The following is a 16,533-nucleotide window of genomic DNA, read 5'->3' as shown; positions in this document are numbered from 1 at the left end:
TTTGTCAAAGTAAAATTGAGGGTTGGTTTTGCTGGTGCACAGCATGAAAATAAATAGTACATGATTTCGTACTATATATTTTTATTTTCATGCTACAAGTTGGTGTAAATCAAGGGTACTCAACCTTCATATAGAAGAGTGCGGGCCACTTTATTTTTTTTAAAACGTGTCGAGGGCCACGTGATTTGCAAATTTGCCGTGGATCACCTAAGTGATCTGGAAATGTGTCGCTGGCTGCTTAAATGTTCCGGAACTGTGCCGTGGGTTCGAGTGATTTGCAAATATTTCGCGTTCTTTTGAATGCCCTGGAATTCGGCCACACATCACTTGATGCTCTGGAACTGCGCCAGCATCACTCGAGTGCTCTGGAACTGCATCGCGTGCCACTTAAGTGATCTGGGAATGTGCCACAAGCCTCCCTCAAGTCATGTGGAAATAAGCTGTGGGCCACTTGAGATATCTGGAACCCTGTTTTGAATCCCGCAAGTAATTTCGAACTGTGCCGCGGGATACTTAAGTGATCTGTAGATGTTGTGCATAGTTCATTTTCAGAACATTATGTTTGAGGTCACGGGCCACATCATCATCATCCGAGTGCCACATTTACCAGCGGACCATGGGTTGAGCGTATATGGTGTAAATTTTATGCACACTAATGCCAGTTATGTGCCATAATTATGGAATAATTATCTTTACCGCAAAAAAACACGATTGGCAAACGAAAATATAGTAACTGAAGTTATGATTTACATCAGCATGCAGCATGAAAATAAACAATACATGATTTCATATCATTTTGAAGCTATACACCGGTGTAAAACTAATACGCTCAATTATACTTGAAGATTGAAGAATTTATAACACATAGTTTTGATCTTATTTCATAGATGGTAGCGGTGGGAGGGGGGGGGGTATATATTACCTTTCCCTCCCCCGTGACGCCGCACCCCCCTCCCCGGAGACAAAAGAGTACAATTAAACCTCCCAACAGCGATCACTAAAGGGGCAGAGAAAATGTGGCCGTTATATATATTGGGCGGGGGGGGGGGGGGGCTTACCGTTGTTGAGAGGTTCAGTATTTCTGAAATATAGATAAATTGTTTTGGTTTCCGGTAAAATTACAACGACCCATACCATTAATTAGAAAAAGCTGCTTATGCGTGTGTGTGTGTGTGTGTGTAGCACGACATTTATTTTTCATTGAAGCTGCTTGAATTTTTCATGAACTTTATTTGTGGTTTTCTAGTATTCAAAAATTCTGTTAAGAAAAATGCATACGGAGCTGCGCCGTAATCCTTGTATCTTGGGACATGAATTCATCCTCCGATGCAATCAGCTATTTTTTTTTTTTTTTTTTGTAATCTACGGCAGTATTTTCAGTTAGTGCTTACCAGACTCTTTGGTCTATGAAATAGCCACTTGCCAGATTCTAACCCTAATTTCTGCTTCATTGCTTTTGAAACGCGTCTAGCCAACACCTCCTAGAGATAGAAGGGCCCCGCACGGGTTGCCAAGTTCATCTGTAACGTCATTAAGACTAAATAGCAAGTTTGACACATTTTGAACCACAGCATCGTATTTCGTTTCTTCTTGTTTTGGCGTAGAATCTTCCTGCTTGGCTCACAAATACCGCATGGTGATTGCATGTGGGTTATAGAAATCGCCAATTCTGAGCCCGATCATGTCTTTTCCGCACAACGACGATACTTGACAAGCAGAGGAATTTTTCCCCCTTGAATATTCTGAGGGAAAATGGACCACTTACTGACGTCACGAGCAGCGTGCGGAGGCCTTTTATCTCTATCAGGTGCTGGTCTAGCGCACCGCTTAATATTTACTTAAGGATCGCGCGTGGTCCGCGGACCATATTTTGGAAACCACTGACGTGGGAAGGAACCTATAGAGTTATTTCTGTGTTCAAAGGGCTCAAAGTGAGGAAAAACTCTTTCCAAGCAAATTTAATCTTTAGGGTGGTTTTTTCTAATGAGATAAAAAATGCATAATTTTTTTCTTTCGTTTTAATTTACAAAAGTGGTCGTCATTAGGAAATCGTTGTTAAGGTCAACCTTAATGTTAATTCAATGGCAGACGTTCTGTTCCAGGAAAATGTGGTCGTTGTTCAGACATGGAGGAAGGAATAAAGTTATTATTCTCTCCTTGTTGTTCAGAGGTGACCGTTTTATGGGAGGTTTTACTGTATATTTTTCACATGCGAATGCAAGTTTTGTGATGGCGTAGTACTAACTCCTAATTGGCTGCGCAGTCGCATCTCTGCACATAAAGAGAGTCAATTTTTTTCCCCTTAATCTTCACTCCTGCACAGATTAGTGACGGTAACTCGTGGGAAAAATTGGCCAAAATTGGTCCATATGGGAAATTTCTTGGCGTTTGTGGGAAATTTTGAGAGGTCATAAAACAAAAGAATTTCTGTTGAAAAAAATATATAAATGCAAAACAATGCTTTTCTGGTGTAAAATAATTGACTATATATTTCCACCGATAGATGGCAGCACAAATTTCGGAATGTGTGGGGAAAAATTTAGTCAAACGGGAAATTTTCGAGGGAAATTTTGCTTGACGAGCTTACCATCACTGACTAGACTTCAGTCAAGTTAAAACGCACCTCCTCCCCTTCTTTTATTTAGAGTCTATCACGATTATCGGCAGAAATTTTTAGTGAACAAATCTGTTACGTATCGGATTTACTATGAGATTATTACGGCATTTTAATTAAATTTAAAATTTCTAAACTCAATTTTAAATAATTAAAATTAAATTCAATTGAGGTGAATCTAGTCACGTCAAACCTAGAAATTTCACTTCTATCGCGCTATCTATCACTTCTATCTTATCTGCTGTCATCCATCTTCCAATTTCTAAATGATGAAATTGGAAAATGGATGGATGTCATAATGGATTATTTCAGCGTTTTTCACAGACACCTTTTTTTTCTCTATGTCTAATTTTCTATATAAGTTTTATTTCAGCTCCTTTCGCGATTGGCCATCCGTTTTCTTGTGTCTTATATTGCATAAAATTGGATTTACCTCGGAAAAAGTCTTGACAATCCCTTCTTTGCGTCAAAGAAATTATAGTCACACCTAGGCTGATCATATTTCCTCGAGAGAAATACGGGAAATTGGGGTTCCAAATACGGGAAAATACGGGACATCGCCAATTATCGCCCAGAACAACGCCAAAAATGTACAACGTTGCCAGATATTGCTGAAATTACGGTAAAAATCTCAATGGCGAGAAACGAAGCGTTACTGCGAATTGCAGTGGATTGAAATTAATTCCACGAAATAAAACGTTCAACATGACAAATGTGGGAGATTAATGTTGTTATTTATAGTTGTAATTATCATAATATAATTTATGAGTTGAAAAATAATTTCAATCTTTGACTTCAATGAAGAATAAGTATCCAATTTCGTGTAAAATACGGGAAAAACCGGGACACTTTTGCCAAAAAGTCAGGACGGCCAGAAAAATAAAGGAAACCAGAACTATCCCGGGAAATACGGGACGTATGGTCATCCTAGTCACGCCTATATCAATTTGTAATTTTCCCGTACGCACGCACGCTTACGTAACGTATGACACGCTTATTTCTTCTCGATAATGGTAGAGAGCTATTTGTGTAACTGATAGTGCCATCTGTCTGTCAGCGGTTATCATCAATCACTTTATCAGTGATTTTTCTAGAACTTTCCTTTCTATTTCAGTACTGCAATTCGTTCCACCAAGTGCATCGTTGACAACGCCAAGCTGCGATGTTCTTCAGCATATGTGAAACGAGGACAAATAACATTTTATAGCAATTTATTTTGCCCTGATCATAGTGTCATGTAGATTGATCATATTTCGTAGAAGAAAAATATGGGAAATCGGGATCTCCCAGATATTGCATCGCCAACTGCCGCCAAAAAAAGTGAAAATTGTGGGAGAAAAATCATCAATTTGTTTTTCAAATAGTCAATGGGTTGGAAAATTATTAGTGCCGACATAACGCATGGGTCGACCCAGAAACTGCCCGTGGGCCTCAAAAACCAATAAAGAGCCTCATGCAAATGAAATATGGTTAAGATTTTCAAGATTAAGCATCGAAATTGCTAGGTAGATATTTCTAGTTAGATAGGGTCCCTCAGAAAGATAATTTCACCCGGTGGTCAACGAAACTTTTAAGACGGCTCTAGAAATAAAGGATTAATGTAAACCACTGCATTGTAAAATTTATATTTCATGAATGTCGACGGCTGACTATATTTGACGGAGCAAAATACGGGAAATTGAGACCTTAAGTACGAGAAAATGCAGGACGTCATTAATTCTCGCTAGAAAAGTGGCCAAATATGGAAATAAAAAATTCAAGTAAACTTTTCAGAAAAACGGGCAGTTTTACAAAAAAGCTGGGGTGATGGCCGAAATTCCGTGTGAGTAATTGTGGGATTGTCCTATGAAATACGGGCTATATTACCATAACCATGATGGATATGTGAGAATAAAAGAAGTTCAGTATTTAGAGTCATAGCAATCGTAATGCAATTAATAGGCTATGGAAAGTTGTTTTCGTCTGTAATTTCAGCAGATATTACAAAATCAAATATTGCCTGTATTTTGCGTGGACATTCCTGTCTGTGTGTTATGTCTCTTATTTTTGGCAGTCCCATCTCATTATAAGGGACATAACACAAAGGAATGTCCGCGCAAAATACGGGAAACGGAACGAACAACGAAAATATCAACAAAACGTCTTAAAATTCAAAATTTTATTCAAACTATTTCGGCATTTCCGAGAAAATGTACGAATGTTGGGGGGGAACATAAAAAATAACGGTTATTTTGTTGGTGTGATCGGGTTTCGAAATTCAATCATCACAATGATCAGGGACAAACACCTTTTGCATTGTACAATGCGGCAAAATCAAGACCTTTAGGCATCTGGCATTCTCTGTCATCTATGCATCGGTCATTTGCGATCGGGAAACACTCTTCTCCCGGGCACTGCGGGGGAAAAAACAAGACACAAAAATAATTTTTTGAAAACGCAGTTTAGTTTAAGGAAAAAGCGACTTTTCAATGACACAAAGATTAGAAAAATTCCAATTAAAATACTGCGTTATAAATATACTGTATTTTATTTTATCATTGATGCAGGTCGGACTTTTCTAACTTGCTCAAGTTCGGCCTTGTTCAAGCGTGGGAGAGAGCTGAGGATATTTCAGCCCCCCTCTCCCCACCCAATAATTAATGAACCCTTCTATATACGGGTTTGAATCCCGTTTATACGCGACGACTGGCAACTTTCAGCCCACCCCCCCACCCCAATGAATTAATCATGTCGGTGCCTCCGCCAAGTATTAACCAATTATCCAATAGCTCAGGAGTTCCACAACCTTTGTGGTAATAAAATGAAGTCTACGAACCCATGTACAAAATAATATTGAGCAATGTAAAAACAATCAGTTATTTGCTTTCTCATCCACTCACGGACCCGTATCTAGAGTTCGCTGTTGGGAAAAGTGATTTTACAAATGCCTTAAAAAAAAAATATCAATATAAAATGACCATATGTCCCACATTTTCAGTAACATACCCATTTTTCTGCATCTCGACTTTTTTGAGAAATGTCCCGACTTTGCACGTTTTTTTAGTCGAAGTTTTCTTGTTGTAATATTATCATGTACAAGTTTCGAAAATTTCATGAATTATCGCATTTCGCGAGGGGGATGGTGACCCCCCCCCCAATAGATCCGTCACTGTGGTCAAGGGAGTCCTAAAATAGCCAACCGATTTAAAACTGACTCGGTCACTCATTCAGTTGCCAACTCGCTCGGTTCAAGAATGCTACTTATATCGTACACGCACCTCGTGAATTTCTGACGAATCGGTCATCATTTGATCATTTATGTCGTACCACGGTCATTTTCTGCACACGACGGCTGATTAGACCGGGACCAACAATTTATTGCCGATTTCGAACGGCAGCTTCTTTTTTTATAATCACCGAGAGGGTGGTGAGCTAACCCTCTCTGCGTAGGACTCCCTGCGGTAGCAATCTTTTTCTGTGGTCACGTCACCGTTTCTGTTCTACCATCGCGTGAGGAAAGTTTCTGACAAGGTCGAACCTGGTATCAAAGTCGCGACACCTCTAAATCTTCCTTTGGTACTTTAGGCGAGTATCTTATCGACCTGGGCTACCGCGCCCACTGACGAATCGGTACATGCCGGAACGTGTGTTTTAGGTGCATGTGTGACGCCAACGTAACTATAATGCTAAAGTTAGACGTGTTTCTGGTTCAAATGGCGCTGCTATCTGTCTTCCGTATTTTGAAGTGGAAAAAGGAAGATGATTGAGTTTTCTTACTACGTAAGTATCATGTTGAAGGATTGCCTACTCTTTGCGCAGATAATTTTTTTTTCAATGGGAAATCGGCATGCACTTGTGCCTCGACGTTATGAAATCGCAGAAAATTAACTTCAGCCGATCACCACTGTACCACAAGCGGGGTTCGAAACTCGACCCATCGCCACGCATGTCCAATGATATCCAATGACCACGCAGTGGCTGTATGGGTACTCATGCTACTCATGCCGGAATGTGCGTGTTGTGAACCCAACGTGAAGTTTGTTTCTGCGCAATGCTTGTTACGTGCAGTGCTGAGATCTGCAGTCAATTTTTTTAACCATAAGTGAAGTGTAATGATTGATTAATCGCACCGTTGTAGGCCTGTTGCTCTCTGTGGCGAGACTTTTTTAACGGGATATCGACTCGCATTCGCACCTCGAAGTTGGGAACCACAGGGCACCAACTTCAGCCGGCCACCACCTGTGGCAACGGTGGGGTTCGAATCTGGGTCTTCGCGATGCGAATCCATCACTATGACCATTCGACCGGCTATCGTTCAATCCTGTTTGGTATAGCATATGCAAAATTTAGCTACGATCGGTCTAAAAAATTGTAGATTTGTATAGATAATAACACACACACACACACACACACACACACTGACAGAAAATCAATTTTATATACAAAGATTTTGTTGTGTATATATTTTTTATAAATAAATAAATTGCCAGAGTTACCCAGACAATCGGCCGATATCGCTATACGGTGATGTGGCCTGGGTATCCCTCGGTTTGACGGTCGTAAATTGCATCTGTTGATCAGGGCTGGATTTGGTTTGAAAGAAAGAAACTTCCTTAAGCATGTTTCGATGGATTTAGGCTCCTTCACCCCTGATTCAGAGTGCCCATAGGCAGCCTAGAGCCATTCTTTGGTGGTTTAATCTTTAGCCCCATAGAATATGTGTATAAAGACGACTTCAGCATGGCCCCCCCCCCCATATCCTGTAGCGGGGCCTCTAGGCCGGGATCTTTTGCGGGCCCCTCGGTCAGACTTTTAACGGGGCCCCTTCTGTTGCTAATTTACAGCGTGCAAAAAGCAAAAAAATGACGATAATCGTCCCGGGCCCCAGGACTAGAGCCCTGTCAGCCCCCCCCCTATGTGGGGGCCATGGCCTTCAGTTCGATCCTCACAAGTAGTCGGTGGAAGAAAATATCTTAAAATATTTTCAAAAGATTTCGAAAAAAATAAAAATCTGTCTTTTCGGAAAAATATGAAAGAAAAATTCTCTCTCTCTCTCCAAAAAACATCCAATGATGTTCCAAAAAAAAAAATCAGGAGATATCAAAGACTTTTGCAAGTAGAAAAAAGTGGGGGGGGGGGGGAGGGTGGAGACTTTCAAAATGTGTGTGCTTAGAAATATTCACATCACTATTCTGTTTTTTTTAAGCCCGGATTACACTATAAAAATTTTATAATACCGTACATAAGCCGAGTGTTTTTGTGGAAAAATTTGTTTCTCAAGTGGGGGAGTGGGGTGGTCGGTTGGCTTATACTCGGGTCAGTTTTTGATGAGAAAATATCGACCCCACAATCAGTAGTCATTTTTGTAGCAGTGTTCGAGAAACCGGCATTATTGGTATGGGATATGTTCAAAAACCGGATAATGTCAAAGACGAGGCAAAGAAATTGAAAACATTGGCATTGATACCAGGTGGGCTAACGTCGATTGTACAGCCTTTAGATGTGAGCATCAACAAGCCTCTCAAAGACTATTTGAGGAATTTGTGGATCGAATGGATGAGTTCCGATGATAAAGAAACTACAAAAAGTGGTGCCTAGAAGAAACCTGACATTGGCCTAGTGTGCCAATTAGTACATGAGGTGTGGAATTCCGTTTCCACCGAAATTATCATCCGATCCTTCAAAAACGTGTTGCATCAGCAATGCGATGGACGGAACTGAAGATGATATCCTCTTTGAATGCGACAATATCGATGAGACAGCCCAGATGAAGATAAAAACGAAGATGCCGCACCCCCCTCTATGATGATCTGATGGATTACGATGAGCTTGGAGACTCAGAAGAAACGGATTAAAATGTTTGAATCATTTTTTGATGTAAATTTCCGTAAGCTGTTCATTTTGCGTGAAAATATACGAATTTTTTTTCTCTGAAATGCACGGATTTTTGGGGTCGGCTCATACACGGGTTTTCAATTTATTGCGGTTTTGGTGGTCCTGAAGTGAGGGGGTCGGTATATACGGTAATTCTTTTACAAATGCAACCAATAAGCTGATCGGTTGCATTTGCTCGAATGTAACCGATAAATTTATTGGTTACTTTTTTCAAGTTTTATAAAATAACTTTCATAAACCTTTTATAATGAAATCCCATCCTTAGATTAGTCACTTCTGAAATATAAAATTTCAATTTTTTTTTAAGTTTATAGACTCAATATCGAGTAAAATATACGTGTAGGTATCGGGGGGCAACAAAACTATTCAAGTGCTTAGGGCCTTCAAACGTCTTAATCCGGCCCTGAGTGAACGCCGTACAAAGGAGGTTATAATCCAAGGAGGTTATTCTTTCCTCCATCAACGCCGTACGTGGATAACGTTTAATAAAAGTATTTTTAAGTTTAAAAAAATTAAAATTTAAAAAAATATATTTAAAATAATTTTAAATATCTAAAAAGAAAACAATTAAAATTTTTAGTTAAATTTAAAAGTTATTGAAGTATGTAGTCAATTATATTCGTAATGAATTACAGAACGGCTTATAATTTGGGTCCCGTCAGTGGCCGTTGTTGATAGGTTTTATTGTATAAAATTGTAAAGTATGGACAAAAGGCAGTTAACGGAGGGATAGACGTATGTGGGTACATCCTATTGATGAACAGGGACCTTCATATGGTGTTTTTAAGGGTATTTACAGCAAATAATTAAAAAAATTCCGTTCAAAATCATCTTTAAAAGTAGTCAAAGATGCGGACGAATTCGACCCGCATCGTGTGAATAGCTCCGAATAACCTAATGTAAAAAACTTGTATGTGCGGATGCGGAGCCCGCACTTTCAGGTTTTGACACATGCGGACGACGTCCGGGCCCGCATGAACACTTCGAAGTTGCGGGCGAATTTCGCCTCGTCTGAAAAGCTCTGTATATACCAATTGTTAAAACTTCTTCCGGACCCGCATCCACTCCGTGTGAAAGGGCTTTTACCTATACATCTAAATACTCAAATATCATTGGAAATCGTACGTACCTTGAAGCAGAAATCGCAACAATCACATTCGTCTTTATACGATCCACATTTGCAGTTCCTGTCTCCGCACGGAGGTGTACAGTCCATGTAATCACAATTCATCGGAGACGTACTTTCGATTTCGCTGAACCTGTAATGAGGACACGCCGTACAAAATCGTGTTTCTTTTCAGTGAATAGCATATGAATGCACAAGTCGACAAGTATATCAACATTTTCAGCAGATCAATTGGAGGCGATATCACCACCATCACACAGATTTTGTAATTATTACATACTTACAAGCAGAGCAGTGCAACCGTAAAGCACAAGAAGATAATGGTCTTCATTTTCGTTCAGCAGCAGCAGCAGCAAAGTACAGCCCTTTGTCTACCGGATTATTATGCTGTTAAAGAGAGAAGTGTGATGTTTTTGAAACAAGGAATTCTTCTCTCCTAAAACATTCCATATAGCCTGATAAAAATCACCAATGAAATCAAAACAAAGAAACAACGGGGAGGCTGTAGCTTGTAAAATGTTTTAAAAAGATATAGATTCACATTCCTTGTCTTCAGAAGATCTGGGGAATGGAGAAGCAGGGCCGTAGTCAGAACTTTTTTTTCGGGGGGAGGGGGGTAACAAAGAGGTAGAACAACAGACGTAATCACGTTATTCCAGTGGTTTTCAACCTTTGGAAGCCCGCGGCCCGGTAAATCTCTTTTGCGTAAGTGAAAGGACAGGTCATACACCCAACTAACGAGAAATTAATAGGGAAAATGAAACTTCGAATCACTCACGACCCGGTGTGACTAGTATTAGGGCCTGGCGGTTGAGAAACACTGCGTTATTCCATATACATAAAAACGTAAACTGAGGAAAGTGGAAACTGCTGAGGTAATGAGGTAGTCCATGTTCTGGTTTGGTGGTGAGGTAATTAGTGAATGAATTTTGTCATTGCCATACCAGAGAATTTCCGCCTTAAGTCCATGACATCAGTTAAGAGGAATAGAAGTAATGAGAAATAGAAAGAATGAAACGTTTACTTTCACGTAGGAGTTTCACGAGATTTTTCTGGGCTATTACGTCTTGGATGGTTCCGAAAGTAGACGTTTCGTCCACTACCGCGGACATCTTCAGTGCGTCCACTATCTACTTGCTCGTCGCCACCCGCACTGAAGACCAGGACAGCAACTAGATACTTTGTCCGCCGAGGCAAGCACGCATTTTAACAATCCCGTGTAACGTAGAAGGAGCAGTTTAACCCTTAACTGGCGTTGTGAAAATTCTGTGCGTAACTGGCGTAGTGGGGGCTTCATTTTGACTCCGGCAAGTATTAATGCGTTTTAAAAATGAACCAAAAGAGTCTTCATAAAAGCAATGGGTTTTTTTTACATGACTTCATTCATCTGTCAATTAATTCACTAAATAATTTTTCAAATTTCTTTAATTATTTTCTCCAAAATGGTCTTTCATTAAGATGTACTGTACATTCCAAAGACATGTAGGGATACATGACTTTTGAAATTTTTTTAAATTATATATAAAATTTTTGAACGCAATTTTCATGATTTAAAAAATGAACAGATGTGATTAAAATATACTCAGAAAATAAAATTTACAAGTTAAAATAATATTTACTACATTTTCACAAGCACCAAAATTAGTCTTATTCCGAGTCGGAAACACAGTTCTTGCAAAAAACACTAAGACATGTTGATCATACAAATCTTACGTACAATTCACTAACAACACAATCCTCATGCTAACCTCGGATATCCCGTGTTTCACGACTAATTTAAAACTGTTATTGAGATTCTCTTTCGATACACCATTTCAATCTGAACACTCCTATCGTCATAAAGGCTTACGCAAGAGGTGTAGTGGGGTTAATTTTGACCGCCACGGTAGCTTTGATTAACAAACGATATAGAGGGAAGAAAAACATCATAAATTTGTCAAACACATGTAAACAACTAGCTTGAAAGGTACTGAAAATAAGATGGTCCAGATGCATTTCTTTCTCAAGGGGTGGCAAGATGAAGAATGTGTGGGGTCAAAATGACCACGCCAATTAAAGGTTAAAGGTAAATTATTCGGTGCCCCTTATAGTGCAGCACCTGGGACACCCGACCCTGCCGAAGACGTCCACGATATCCATTTCCGGTTGCGACAAAAATTACGGCATAACGGCGGCCCAGAAAGACTCCATGGCTTCACAAAATAGCATGATGGGAGAACTGCCATAAAAAAAACTGAAAGATATTGTTATTAGTTACCGCAGCTGGTGTGTCAGACGTGTCTGCTGTCACCTCTGTCGACGAGATTGGATTCGAAGCAGAGATTTGACGTTTCCCACACTGAAAAATTCACAGTTGCGTAAACACGTGATAACAACGTTTCTGATTGTGAAATAGCAGAAACAATTGCAGCTGTAGTATTTAAACGAAATAGAGAAGAATCCTACTTCCTCTTGTATTATCTGAATATACTTGCTTTCATAATAACGGTAATTGAATATAAAGGACTTGTTATACGTTTGTGTGTGTGTGTGTGTGTTTTTCATGTTTACTAGGAATTACATAAAATACTATAAGAACAAGTGTTCTTATATGCATGCTCGACCTCAGGGTGGCCTCTTGTGGCCCTCAGAGTCATCTGATGTAGCCCGCAACGTCAAACCTAATTTTGTGAAAATTAATTATAAGCGGCACATTTCCAGACCGCTTAAGTGATCCGTGGTGCAGTTCCACGTCACTCGTGTGGCCCGACATATTTCCAGATTATGTGCAGCACATTTTCTAATCGCTTGAGTGCGCGGTGGTACATATTCAGATAACCTGAGTGTGTGTGGCGACATATTTCCAGCTCACTTAAACACACCCCGCGCACATTTACAGATCACTCAACTGACCCGTGGTACATTTACAGGTCACTCAAGTGTGTGATCAGTGGAAAATTTTCAGATCACTAAAGTGAACGACGGCACAGCTCCAGCTCACTTATACAAATACAACGCCACAACAGGCAAAATGCCCAACGAGGTGGCTGATAAAAAGATGCCCATAAAAATATGGATGTCATATATTTAAAAAATACAGCAACCCAATTAAAAATGCAATTAACAACAATTATAATCAATATATACACATGATAAAATATTATACAACGCCCATAAAGAATACGTATGGTTGTCTTATTCTAAGAATGGACAGCTTCTCGATTTACCCCAACATGTTTATCGTATTTCTTTTTAAACGTGTCAATTGTGTGATAATTTACTACCTCCGGGGGTAAGCTACTCCATTTATTAAAATTTTTTTTGAAAATGAGACCAAGCATTCTATTCGATTTTTTGACCAGCGCTGAACAATGTTCAGAAAACCTAAGCCGCTCGTCAATGAGAATTCCCAAATCGGTGACCCTAGTTGCATACGGGATAGTGACACCATTCAACTCGTAAGAGAACCGTGGTTTGTTCGAACCAAAATGAGCGACCATGCACTTATCAACGCTAAACGTCATGCTCCATTCAATTGCCCATGCTGCAACCCTGTTCAAGTTTGTCTGGAGCAACTCCCTATCGCTTTCATTCCCGATTACCCCCATTAGCTTCACAGCATCTGCGAATTTGCTAGTAATCCCATCAATACCCTGATCGAGTTTATCGATAAAAAGTGAAAAAAGTATGGGGCCAAGGACACTTCCCTGAGGAACTCCACTTGTGACGTCTGTCCAACCGGAGAATTCCCCGTTCACCATAACTCATTGCGACCTATCTCTTAACCACGATTCTATCCAATTCAGCAAGTTGCCCCCAATTCCAATCTCGTGTAAACGCTTCAAGAGTTTGCCATGTTCGACCCGATCGAATGCCTTCTGGAAATCAAGGTAAACAACATCGACATTTTTGCTCTTACCCAAAGCCTTAGTCCCGTGATCATAGAAGCAAAGGAAGTTAGTTACACATGACTTCCCCTTCCTGAACCCATGCTGATTATCCGACAATACATTATTCTCGTCTATCCACTTCACAAACTGCCTTTTGATGATAATTTCCAAAATTTTCGAGAGGGAGCTCGTCAAACTCAATGGACGATAATTTGACACCGCTTCTCTACTACCCTTCTTAAATATCGGAACAACGTTAGCAAGTTTCCAATCTCTTGGGACGATACCCTCAGCAACACTACTCCTGTATATCTGTGCGACTGGCCCCAACAATTCATTAGCACATTCCCTGAGGACCCTGGGATAGATATCATCTGGTCCTGGTGCTTTGCTCGCACATACATTTTTTAGAAGATTTAGGACCTCCACGTCTTCTACTTGAATATCGTTGAGGGTTTTATTACCCCATGCAACACCCGTATATCGAATATCTCCATTAAAAACCGACGCGAAAAAGTCATTGAAAGCACTACACATGCCTACATTTCTCTCTACCTTAGAGCCTCCTATCGAGAGGGGGCCAACTGTCCCCTTACATCCATTATTGACGTATCGAAAAAATGATTTTGGGTCAGAGCCAATGTTATCTGCCAACCTAGATTCAACTTCCTTTTTACTATCCCTTATCGCTTTCTTCAACAGTCTTCTTTTATCAGTAAACAATGATAGGTCACCTCGTCCACTTTTATATTCTCTGAATGCCCTTTTCTTTTCAAGATAAAGGTTCCGCACGCTATCCGTGAACCATAGAGGGTGCGATGTACAAACACGTTTTTTTCGAACAAAGGGTATGACGTCGTACAAAACAGAGGACAGCTTCGTACTAAATTCTTCCCATTGACTTACCGCCCCTACTGATTCCAACCGCTCTTTGAAAACTTCCGCTAACCTTTTTCTGTCGTCTTTTGTTATCAACCTTACCCGAGGAAAAGTTACAGTGAAATCTGACGATACGATGATCACTGGAAGAAAACTCTTCCCCCACCGAAACATGTTCAACAAGATCCTCAGAACTGGTAAGAACTAAATCCAAAATAGCGGTGCCCCTAGTGGCTTCTGATACATGCTGATAAAAAAAATTTTCGAGCACCAACTTAAGAAAGTCTCTTTCATACTGATTTCCAGATGAAAGGTTCTCCCAATCAATACCTGGGTAATTGAAATCCCCTAGTATGAGAACCCTCTTTCGCTTACACATGTAGGAAATTTCATCATGCAATTTGGCGATGTAGTTTGGATCCCTATTCGGTGGATTGTAACAAACCCCAACAATAAATTTATGACGTCCTTTGTTCTCAAGCTCAACCCATATAGTTTCAATATCACTTCTCTGCACGTTACACTCCCTAGCCTTCAAACATGATTTCACGTATATCAACACTCCACCCTCTTTCTTATCAGATCTATTTCTCAAAAAAGTATCGTATCCCGAGATGTGTAAGAAAGATTCATCCCCATCGTTTGCCCAAGATTCTGTAATGGCTATAAGATCCAAGCCCTCCACAACTATCATAGTTTCTAAAAAATCTTTCTTATTACCCAAGCTCCTGGCACACACATTTTAATTTGCCCGGTGATTTAGTGTCAATCGAGAAGCCATCCAAGTCAGAGGTGGGTGATTTCCCGTCAGTACTGTTGTGATTATCATTAACTAACCCGCATTCCCGACTACGTGGTCTGGGAGTAAAAAACATGATCTAAGACTATCGTAAACCTCCCAGACCCCCCTCTTATTTAGATGGATCCCATCCGAACGAAGCCACCTATCGGTAAATGCGGGAAGCTCCAAGAACGTGACCCCAAGTGAGGAGCAAATGTCCTTCAAGCCTATATTGAATTGGTGGATCCTATTCCTATACCCCCTACTACCCCTTGGCAGCACTGGAATCACTGCTACATCTGAACCCCCTCCCTAGCGGATAATAGTAAATCCCGGTACGAGACCGATTAAATGACCTGCGGCACATTTTCAGATTATTTAAGTGACTAGCGGCATATTTAGGCCTGTCGTCCACTGGAAATTATTACGAGTGAAAACAACAGAGCCTCCTAGACACTGCAACATCCCAATGCCAAAAAGAGCCATATCAGGTCCATAACTAGGTTGGGGCAACCGGGGCACGACCCCAGGGCTCCGAGCCAAAAGGGAGGGCCTCACAAAAAAAAAAAATTAACACTTATTTTGCATAATAATAACCCTTTCAAGTGGGGGCCGCGAGAAGACAAGCTACGGCCGTGAGCCATATGGCCCTTGCGGCTGGCCTGGGAATCGCTGCTCTAGAAACAAAAAAGACTTACCTTCAAAGAATGTTGCAGTGAATATATTCTCGATATCGACTTTTGACGGCTTGTCTTTTCTTGGCGACAAAAAGTCACTGATACAACGACAAATCGATCCGTCTTTGATAACGGAAACTCCACGTGCATGTGCCGATAAGTATTATCACATTGATATCCTGGATTCGTATTTCCTCATGTTAAGATTGATAACGGTTCACAACATGTGTTAAAAAAATTTGTTTTTGTTTTCGTGTTGTTTCCGTTAGTTTCCTATTTAGAATGTCTTTTTTTTTTTAATACCCAGAACGGTGCAGATATAAAAGGAAATGCTCTTTGCGATGCGTACCTTTGACTGTTTTTCCTGCATAAACAGAGATGGTGGCAATTCCGTTTCAAGGACACCAAAGGTTTTCTGAGAAAAGTGATGTCCTGAAGTGCTCTTACCAGTGGGGGAGTATTTATTGGTGGGGGGGGGGGGTCGCCAAGCGGGCTGAAGTCCAGGGCAGCAAATTGTAAGAATGAATGGTTAAGAAAATTAGAGAAGCGGTTCCCAAATACTTTTAGTCGTGTATCCCCCGGAAATCTTGGTGTCTGCCATGGGCACTCAATTTATAGCAGTAGAAACTACATAGCTATCTACCAGCGAGAATGTCCTTTAACATAGGAGGGCATTCTATCCAGTACTAGTAAATGTGACGCTGGAATGCCGT

The 16,533-nt window shown here is 40.4% G+C and overlaps 1 protein-coding gene across 2 annotated transcripts; it reads right to left on the bottom strand.

The window, feature by feature from the left end:
- Window positions 1-4,757: 4,757 nt before the first annotated feature.
- Window positions 4,758-15,993, bottom strand: LOC149083645 (8.6 kDa transglutaminase substrate-like). 2 transcript variants are annotated; one of them, XM_089234132.1, is made up of 4 exons: window positions 15,842-15,993; window positions 9,899-10,001; window positions 9,618-9,747; window positions 4,758-5,007 (listed from the first exon to the last, which is right to left on the bottom strand). In XM_089234132.1, exons 2-4 carry the CDS (start codon window positions 9,943-9,945, stop codon window positions 4,888-4,890), a joined length of 297 nt encoding a protein of 98 aa, XP_089090258.1. In that variant the 5' UTR covers window positions 9,946-10,001; window positions 15,842-15,993; the 3' UTR covers window positions 4,758-4,887. The 2 variants fall into 2 exon arrangements, with proteins under 2 accessions (XP_089090258.1, XP_089090259.1); XM_089234133.1 differs by lacking the exon at window positions 15,842-15,993 and adding an exon at window positions 11,872-11,960.
- Between the last annotated feature and the right edge of the window lie 540 nt (window positions 15,994-16,533).

Source organism: Pholcus phalangioides, unplaced genomic scaffold (genome assembly GCF_987345545.1).
Source record: "Pholcus phalangioides strain wild (caught in Gottingen) unplaced genomic scaffold, Ppha-v1.0 ptg000008l_1, whole genome shotgun sequence".
Taxonomy (NCBI): Eukaryota; Metazoa; Arthropoda; class Arachnida; order Araneae; family Pholcidae; genus Pholcus; species Pholcus phalangioides.
The sequence above is the reverse complement of the archived record's forward strand: the minus strand, read 5'-3'. Positions and strand labels throughout refer to the sequence as shown.

Coding starts and splice junctions, on each gene's coding strand:
- LOC149083645 (XM_089234132.1), bottom strand. CDS start 9,945: ATGAAGACCATTATCTTCTTGTGCTTTACGGTTGCACTGCTCTGCTT. Junction 9,748..9,898: donor ACGGTTGCACTGCTCTGCTT/GTAAGTATGTAA, acceptor TCCTCATTACAG/GTTCAGCGAAATCGAAAGTA. Junction 5,008..9,617: donor GTTGCGATTTCTGCTTCAAG/GTACGTACGATT, acceptor TTTCCCCCGCAG/TGCCCGGGAGAAGAGTGTTT.